General features: G+C 45.1%; 1 protein-coding gene across 2 annotated transcripts; it reads right to left on the bottom strand.

Annotated features, from left to right (window-relative positions):
* Positions 1–299: 299 nt before the first annotated feature.
* Positions 300–8846, bottom strand: LOC118412549 (kinase D-interacting substrate of 220 kDa B-like). Of its 2 annotated transcripts, none has more exons than XM_035815470.1 (9): positions 8716–8846; positions 6131–6281; positions 5408–5584; positions 4347–4495; positions 3170–3430; positions 2386–2520; positions 1302–1463; positions 817–966; positions 300–560 (listed from the first exon to the last, which is right to left on the bottom strand). In XM_035815470.1, the coding sequence occupies exons 2-9, from the start codon at positions 6261–6263 to the stop codon at positions 315–317; spliced, it is 1413 nt and encodes a 470-aa protein (XP_035671363.1). In that variant the 5' UTR covers positions 6264–6281; positions 8716–8846; the 3' UTR covers positions 300–314. The 2 variants fall into 2 exon arrangements, with proteins under 2 accessions (XP_035671363.1, XP_035671364.1); XM_035815471.1 differs by having other exon boundaries at positions 5408–5586; positions 6136–6281.
* Positions 8847–9748: the final 902 nt, after the last annotated feature.

Below are 9748 nucleotides of genomic sequence, written 5' to 3'. Positions count from 1 at the left end.
AGGATGAAGACACCTAGTTTGGGAGTGACTCAGAGGATGAAGACTATGCCACCTGTTTGGGATTGACTCAATGTCAGCTGTTTGGGATTGACTCAGAAGATGGAGATGGTGTTACCTGTTTAAGATTGACTCAGAGGATGGAGATGATGTTACCTCTTCAGGATTGACTCAGAGGATGGAGATGATGTTACCTCTTCAGGATTGACTCAGAGGATGGAGATGATGTTAGTTAATACGTATACCTCTTTAGGATTGACTCAGAGGATAAAGACTATGTCACCTGTTTGGGATTGACTCAAAAGATGGAGATGATGTTACCTGTTTAGGATTAACTCAGAAGATGGAGATGATTTTACCTGTTTAGGATTGACACAGAGGATGGAGATGATGTTGGCGTCCTCGTCAGACAGCAGCACCTTGAGCGCCTGCAACACTCCCACCACGCGGTCCTCCTGGCAGTCCGACAAGTCGTCCACAACCACCACGATTCGGTACCGGATGTTCGTGGTCCGCTCCAGGTACGCTAGCAGAGACTTAACCGTCTGGACCTCCTTCTTAACCTGTCAATCAATCAATCAATCAATCAATCAATCAATCAATCAATCAATCAAACGTCGACCGCCACCACGATCCGGTACATACCGGATGTTTGTGGTCCGCTACATGATGACGTCACGTATCATCAACATGATGGCTACTCAGTGACGTCATGCATCGCCAACGTTGCTCTGCATTATTTCACGTACCACAAACATGGGAGCTACACGGTGACGTCACGTGTCACCAATATGGTGGATAGTCGGTGACGTCACGTACCTCTGACATGAATCCCAGCTGCTCGGCGAACCCCGGCCTCGCCATGAGTGACGTGATGTTGTCGGACTGTGACTTCACCATGCTCCTGCCGAACGTCACGGCGCTCTTCCCTTTAGCGAGCGCACCCATCAGCAGCGGGACAAGCGGGACCTTAAGTGGCAAGGTTGGCTTTGGTTAGGGCTTTATACTTAGAATCTATTGGCTATGGTTGCTTCGCCCTTGTGAGAGATGCTTTACACCTATTTGATCAATCGAATCAGTTGAAAATTGGTACATATTAGCTTTGGTTAGGGACGTCTTCTCGGATGGAATGTAAAGCTGGAGAACCACGCGTCAAGCCCATACGAAAAGACTAAGGGTCCATACCGGTGTTAGAGGGTCAAACCTTACAGTCCGATCTTACACTGCTTATACATAAGTGGTGTTTGGCACCCAAAGGCGGTCACTGATATTCAATTGTTTATGGAGAAGAAACAGAAACAGACCACTCCAGCGGGGAACTCTCCATTCGCCAACGCGTCCGTATCGATCCCCAGCGCGGCCAGAACCACCAGCCCCACGCCGATCACCAGCGTCGCCAGCAGGCGGAACCACTTAGGGAGCAGGATCCGCTGGGTGGGCTGGGCAGCAGCCGCCTCCGCTTTGGCCTGCAGATCAGTGAAATACACCCCATTTCAGTTACAGCGGCCATTTTGAATTTTATGGTGTCATTTCACCAAAACGAGTCTGGCAAGGATTGAAAACATACAGTATAGGTAGGCACATCTTCTGTGGTAGTTTGGCCCCTCTAACTTGAGTAATGACCCCGGAATATCCCAAATTGCCGCCGTAACTGGAAAGGGGTCTATTGTAGAGTTAAGTTTTACAGTCTGTATTTGCAAGTATCATGTCCCGATAGCCAGGGTACCATTTCTCCTTGCACTCGCTTCCTTCATTTTTCTTTTTACCCCAAACGATTTTTAGGGCAGCGAGGGCAGGAGCCCCGGTAGAAATCGAATGGGACTCAGGCTAATTGGGGCTAATTTAGATGGTAGAAACGTCTACAGGAGTCATATATGTGACAATTATTAACATGTGTAATTGTAAAAAGATACTTCTTGAGCACTGGTTTTGGAAGTATCTAGAACGGTTAGGTTCGACTCATTTGACATAAAACATAATAAATAGTACCAAGAAGAATACATGGGCATTGAAAATATCATCTCACAAATCAACTAACAAAATATATGTTACGCTTCAACGAATGAAAACATCTCACACATCAAGCATCCAACAACGAAACCATACTACACAAATACCAAAGAGACATCACACATCGACACATCGACCAACGAAAATATACACATCAACCAATAAAAAAATTCCACACCTCAACCAATGAAAACATGCCAAACATCAACGAGCGAAACTATGCCACAATCATTTCAATGACACAAGCTAATACAGAAAGTGGCATTTCTTAGAGATGGACATGACTTGATGAGAATGCACAAGTAAATCATGATCAACAGCATCAAATGGTACAAATCTAAGGAGGTGAAACGCCCTGTACGTAGGACGATGACCAACCTGTATGGACCGAAACAGACGAACGTTTCTCGCGCCAACGTGAGCCTCGACTTCATCACACAGCCTGGTGACGATCCCGGCCCACAATACATTGCAACCGGAAAACACCCAGGCGTTGAAATCAACCCAGATTACCTGGAATGGACAGACACAAAGATGTCAATAAAAGAAGGAAGAAAGAAATTCTTTGGGTTATTTGCAAGTGTGGTCGTCAAATGTTGGATATAGAGATAGAAGAAAGCTGACGGAGGCTTTCGTCTGTCCGTCTCTCCTCCTGATCCCTGAAGTATATATATATATGTATATATTGACAACATGTATATGTTGACATTTTTGCTGTAGGATTATTTGTATTATGTTGTTTGTAGTGGCAGCCGCTACCAGCCATGCCGCTGCCTGGCTGCCGCTTGTCATGTACTGTTGCATCCCCAATAAACAAACAAACAAACAAACAAACAAACAAACGAAGTATGTGCGCTGATGAGTGAGATCACTAATCCGCACAGGTTCCTACCTAACAAGATCATTGTTCTCCTCTCCGATTGCTCCAGATCAAGTCCAGGGTCTTCTCAAAGAAGTACAATTACGTGTGTAGGACTGAGATTTCAGCTTATAAAGCATAGGGATACAAACAAAACACGCCTGTCCGTCTCTTAATTTATTGTTGTATTCCGTACCAGCTCCCGATCCAAAGGATTCTCCGGAACGTTTATAGGTTTATGTGTATAGGAGTGATAGTACTGATCACAACCAAACCAAACAAGACAAAAGGGACAACACTTACGTCTGTTCTTCTCTCCGGTTGCTCCCTGACCAGCTCCTGATCCAGTGGTTTTACCGGCACGTCCAGGTAGGTGCGGAGGATGTGGTACATGGGACTGGACTTGGCGAACAGCCCCGGCAGCTTAGCCGCCACCAGCCGCGCGGCCTGCCCGAGGTAGTCCCGGAAGTACACCCCGATAGGCAACACCGCGGAAACGGTGCCGGCCAGAAGGTAGTAGAAGGCCGCCGGGTACATCAGACCGCTTACGATGGTCCCTGTCACCTGCGGGAGGCAAATACGCGATGTTAATCCCCCTGGGCCACACTTAAACCTCTCCAGACTATAGCTCATAATGGATGAAACAGAATCATAAATATCTTTCATACTATAGACAGTAGTGCGAAAAGGTAAGGAACCCATAGAGCCAAAACAATGCTTACGTTGAGCCCCTGTCACACATACCCAACCATGGTTTCTCAACTTTCTCCAGATCATGGTTGGTAAGCCCCTGTCACACATAGCCGACCATGGCCTCCCGACCTTCTCCAGACCATGGTTGGGAGTTAAGCCCCTGTCACACATAGCCGACCATGGCCTCTCAACTTTCTCCAGACCACGGTTGGAAGTTAAGCCCCTGTCACACATAGCCGACCATGGCCTCCCAACCTTCTCCAGACCATGGTTGGGAGTTAAGCCCCTGTCACACATAGCCGACCATGGCCTCCCGACCTTCTCCAGACCATCGTTGGGAGTTAAGCCCCTGTCACACATAGCCGACCATGGCCTCCCGACCTTCTCCAGACCATGGTTAGGAGTTAAGCCCCTGTCACACATGTCACATAGCTGATCATGGCCTCCCGACTTTCTCCAGACCATGGTTAGGAGTTAAGCCCCTGTCACACATAGCCGACCATGGCCTCCCGACCTTCTCCAGACCATGGTTAGGAGTTAAGCCCCTGTCACACATGTCACATAGCTGATCATGGCCTCCCGACTTTCTCCAGACCATGGTTGGGAGTTAAGCCCCTGTCACACATAGCCGACCATGGCATCCCAACCTTCTCCAGATCATGGTTAGGAGTCAAGGCCCTGTCACACATAGCTGATCATGGCCTCCCGACCCTCTCCAGACCATGGTTGGGAGTTAAGCTCCTGTCACACACACCAACGAAATAAACAGACAAACAAGCAAACAAACCAGGCTTAGGTAGACAATCATGATGATGTAGAAGTCGAGGCGCTCAAGAAGGTTCCTCGGTTTCTCCTTTTTCTTCTTCTTTGAAACTCCCTGTTCGTCGATCTTCTTTTTATAATGCTGGACAAGCGACGTCCTTTTCAGAACCTCTTCTGCAAGCAGAGCGTTAAGTCAGTCATAAAGTATGCTAGTTCTAGAAGATCACAAACCCGAACATTTGTTTGGAGATTATTTTTGGTCTAAGAAGAGAACTACCTCGCTGCAAATGAATAAGCTTTGAATGCTGGAATTACTTCTTAAGGTTTTGAGTCAACGCCATCCGTCTTCTCCAGTGACGCTGGCGCTGTCGTGAGGCCGAAGAAGAGTGATGGATGTCACTAGAAACACCCGGAACTAATCTCTATATTTTATACAGTTGTAGAAACTGAATTGTCTTTAAACATTACACATGAAGACTAAACTTTATATAGCCAAGTGTGTAAGCCAGCACTTAAAGTGTTCCTGATCGACACCAATGACATCAAAGTGACTGTTCACTGTGACGTCATCGGAGTGATAATCAACTTTTAATGCAATTACCTGGTGGCAGTAACCAAGAGCTGGAAGTATGCTCTTGGTCGGTCTGGTGTTCAATTACATATCTAGTGCAATATCTGTGTTCATTGAATATGAGACTATTACCATTGAAGTTAATAACGAATTGTTGTAATCTGGTCTTATAATTATAAACACTTTGAATAGGTCAGAACTTACCCAGTTTGGCTTTATCATTTCTTTCATGAAGTCATTTTAATACCAACACAAAAACTTTCAAGTCTTTTGATATTGTGAGCCCGTCTGTTTAACCTACATGGACGTAACAATGCACGAAATTTTTTTGGACGGCAGCGTGAAAGGAGCATCTTAGGAGAATTGTTGCATTCTGGTGTTATAAACCTTTTAAATAGATCGAAACTTACCCAATTTAGTTTCATCAATTCTTTCATAAAGTCATTTACCAAGTCATGCTAAGTGTTTTGATATTGTCTAATGTCTAAGCTTTATGAACGTAACAGCGCACGTACTTTTGACGGCAGCATGGAAGGAGGATTTTCCGGAGCCGAAGCCGCCGAACACCCCCACCGTGAGCGGCATTTCCGTGTTTTTGTCCATGATGATGTCTGCGATGGTGTGGGCAGACACCATGTGACCTAGGGGGTCTTTCTCCACCTCCTCTGCCGGGGTCGCACACGTGGCTGGAACTATATCATGGCACAAATTAGTGTAGTTTGTAGTTTAGGTAACGCAGAAGATGAAGTACATTTTCCTGTAGATTGCTATTTGTATGATAGCGATAGAAGCATGCATTCTATTCGGCTATGTGTTTTAACACATAGCCGAATAGAATAACTTAAAAGTACATTTCCCCACTTCAGGTACTGGAATAGTAAATAGAAATTCACATTCCTTACAGCCATCGACAAACCAACTCTAACCAATTAAAAATACATATATACATAGCTACATTTATGCAATTACCTGAATGTACTGATGTAGATTAGACGTTTATTTGTACACAATTATGTATATGATTGTTAACAAAATTGTGATATGTGTTTAGCCATGTGGGGCAGAAATGTCCAATCAAGGTTTTCAATTATTCCTTAAAATATTCGTTTATGAAAGCTTGAAATTTCATATGTATAAATCGGTATAAATCACTCTTATCAAGGTTAAACTTTTCTTTTGAACGCAGCACAAAAACTCTACACCCCGGTGTAGGAAAACCAATATGGCAGATTTAATACCTTCCTCCTCTTCCTCCTCCTCTTCCTGGTCGGAGCCGTCCGTACAGGGCAGGCATGACGCCGACTCCGGGTCGTCTGCCTCCTTCTTCAGCAGGCTGACCTTGTCGAAAAGCGGGTTCATGAAGTTCGCCATGTTGGGGACCGGGGGGCACTGGGGACATGAACGAAGGTCAAACGGAATTGTTATTGCTAATTTCACCAACCGTGTAACGTACGCGTTAATGACTATGCTTGTCTCTGTCGTCGGAAACCCTACCCTAACAATAGCTCAGCGGTTCAGGACTGCTATGATCCACTATTTTGGGAAGACTCTGTGAATACTGAAGACGCAATTGTCATCAGAGGATTCTTAAAGGGCCCATTAAGTTCGCACAGTTTAGTCATTGCACTCAAGGCCAACGTAATATTTGCCTAACGGCACAACGCCTTTCGAACTGAGGGTTCAGCGGAAGCCGACCATGTTAAATTTAATTGGGGAAGCTAGGGGGCGGGGGGGGGGGGGGGGGTGGCACTGATGTCAGTGTTAGGTACAAAATGTAGTAGAGTCTGGGAGTATTTCAACAGAGTCACTGCTTTTAACCATTACACGTAAGGCACAGTGCCTTTTGAACAGAGAGTTTCGCCGAAGTTCGGCCATGCATATGTTGGGGGAGGGGTCACTCCAGGCGACAAACGAAGATAAGATAGGATTGTTTTCAAAGCAACTGGTCTTACTTCTCTCCAGATGACGAGAACAAACGAGTGCGTTATGGTCGCACAGACAACGCCTGTCACAGGAGACGAGTAAGATATATATCGTTGTTGAGCCAGGGGCAGTCACGTGACTGTCTATAAGTTACAACAACCGCCATTGTATGGGCGGAACAACAATCAGAAGAACGGGTACTAAGTTCCGACTACGTAGTAAATATTTTGTGTCTAGTTCAGCCCATATGCTTCAGCTGACTAAAGTTGTGACATGGAATGGCTATTTTTAAATGAGTGACATATGCTTAAGAATGTACAGAACTGCCGGTGGGCTCTCACTTGACCTGTGGCCGTATAGGTTCTAATGGTTTGGCGAGGACAGCAACAGCATAATTATAGTATATGTCTCTGAACCAATACATGCTTTATAATCGATTTAAAGCCTTAGAAGGGTGTTTTGAAAGTCAACGCTGTAAAGCATAGACTTAGCCTAGATAGATAGATTAGCATTCTGTATTTTTGATGACTGAAATGCCCCCAAATGATGTGAAAAACTGCCTGAGGCGTTGCAACGGATTGTTTGTGCGGCTATATTTAGCTCTACGTATCAGCATCAATAACAACATTCATCAGGAATTAAACAGTGTCTTATTTACCTCATTGAGTTCATAGCTTTCAGTCTACTTTCAAAATTATTACGAGGTTTCTTATGACTTACAGTTGACTTACGTTGTAAACTCAGTCAGGTAATTTCCATAAATTAGGTCTTGCCCGAGGGGAGCACGCCATATTACTATGGTCCTACAGGGACACCATAGTTGGGGTTCACCATGTATTCGGCTGAACGGGGATAAAATGATGATGATATCGGATAAGCCCCCCCCCCCCCCCAAAGGAAATATCTGCTTAGCCAGCAAGATTTTGAAACGAGGAAAAACTGAAATCAACGTATACCCTCATCTTCCTTCTATATGGCATATGTAACGTCCCTACAGCCCACTTTCCTCGTTCTTTTGTCCCTTCGTTTGACATTTTGTGCAAAAACCTTCCGTAGACCGAACAGGTGAAGGTCGAGCAGATCAGTCTAAGAAGTTTGCACACTTCCTGATTCAACGCATGAACACATCTACTGCTTTGTACTGTGGAGAAACATGGAACAAACCTTCCATTCGTACCACATCTGTTGATAATAGTCTACTATAATTATGTTATTCCCTGGAGGCGTCAAGATGGTGTAAGAAGCTACCCTCCCCTCCTCTACGTATTCGGGTCTTTAATGTGTCATCGCCCCCACTCCCCACCACGCACACACACAAACACACCTAAAACGTATACAGAATATGAATTTGAGTGCAGTCTGGTGGTGAGTTGTTGTTGTGTTGCGTTGAAAGTTTGAATTTGAGTCATGCTTTCTTTTCATGCATTCTGTCACGTACAGACATGGTTTGATGTCAATAATTACGAAATGTTTTTCCAGCTAACTCAAACAAAAGACACAGTGACACTTGTCGCGGGACTCCTTGTCACAAGGTTTTCCTATGGCAGAACCAATCGACGGCGAGGATCTGCGACGACTCACTGTCTCCACCGTACGACACATGCACAACTGCTACAATAAGTCCCTAACATTGCTGTCGTAAAGCTGTCGTACGACGGATATGACGTTGTGCGTAGGTATAATCAATTCTCTGTTCGAACATCGTGTAAGGTTCAGAATGGAATCAGAGAAAAAGACCCGCAGCGCATAATTTGTGGGTATTCAAACACACTTTTTTAAAGATGGCGAAGCTATGTTGTGCCTCTTGATGATTTCCGTTACAGTAACGGCGGAAAAGTTCTGAAAACGATCTGTATTTACAACATTACTTTGAGTGCCCTTACAAAACAGTGTTACGTACCTGCTGTCACACCTGGAACGGTGGCAAAACCTTGTTTGTTGGGACACCTGGAGACTTTCACCTCTTCGTTTGTCTCAGGCGGGATAGGCGAGGACGGGGGTGTGAGGACCGGTTTGTCCAGTCCGCACCACCGCCTGCAGCGCTAGGCTCATTAGCCTAGTAAACATATCACCGGGAGCTCCCAGGACTCTCTACGGTGGTTGGAGTGTACCCTGCCCGCCTAGTCCATTAGGGCACGTCGGAGAATTTTTACGAGCTAGGTTGATTTCACTTATTTTGTTCTGGTTGTGTAGCTGTGGTTTATGGCATTTTTGGGTGGCGGTAATGTTTATTAAAATGACAAAGTTTACTGCGAGTTCTTATGCTTAAACATGAAAGGACATTCAAAAGCAATTTAATTACATAGGCCGGCTGGAGAAAAGCAAGGGGGTACTTTAGGGGACAGCGATGTGCAGATTGCGAGTTTTTAAATGTTTTCCATTATATTATGGACTCATTAATGTTGGGACCTACCATTGAAGTGGGGTCTGAGGGGGGGAGGGGGATACGCGGACTCAGATTTGAATCGTATTCTGAAATCGTCACAGTAACTCCAAATAATAGTTACGAATTGACAAGCAACTGGAAAAAGGGTTAGGAGTTTCGGACAGAATCTGCTGTCTTTCGCCCGTGAAACTGGGAAAGTTACAGTAATTGTAACAAGGAGGTTGAACGTTATTTCCGACTCGATTATATCCCGAAGAACTACATTTATTTCAGCAACGCCGGAACACTGGAGGGTTATAACAATTTTTAAATTGTCTCAATAGACAGGAGACGAAGCCTGGGTATGGGATTTGAACCTTACACCACACACTCATCTATCGTCATACCTGAAACGACGGGATCTGTGTTATCGATCGTAATGAGAACATTTAGGGCGCGTCCACACACGTCGTACGATCGTCGTACGATTTTGATGCCCTATGATTTTCAGGCAGGCTGTGACAGAACCAATCACCGAAAATGATGTAAGATGTGTGTCATCATCACC

The sequence above is a fragment of the Branchiostoma floridae genome, chromosome 3 (assembly GCF_000003815.2).
Source record: "Branchiostoma floridae strain S238N-H82 chromosome 3, Bfl_VNyyK, whole genome shotgun sequence".
Taxonomy (NCBI): domain Eukaryota; kingdom Metazoa; phylum Chordata; class Leptocardii; order Amphioxiformes; family Branchiostomatidae; genus Branchiostoma; species Branchiostoma floridae.
This window is presented reverse-complemented; position numbering and strand designations above follow the sequence as displayed.

What these genes read in the sequence shown, in the direction of transcription:
- LOC118412549 (XM_035815470.1), bottom strand. Translation starts at nt 6,263, where the DNA reads ATGGCGAACTTCATGAACCCGCTTTTCGACAAGGTCAGCCTGCTGAAG. An exon ending in CTTCCATGCTGCCGTCAAAA is followed by an intron (nt 4,496 to 5,407) that starts GTACGTGCGCTG and finishes CTCTGCTTGCAG; the next exon opens with AAGAGGTTCTGAAAAGGACG. An exon ending in AACCGGAGAGAAGAACAGAC is followed by an intron (nt 2,521 to 3,169) that starts GTAAGTGTTGTC and finishes TGTCCATTCCAG; the next exon opens with GTAATCTGGGTTGATTTCAA.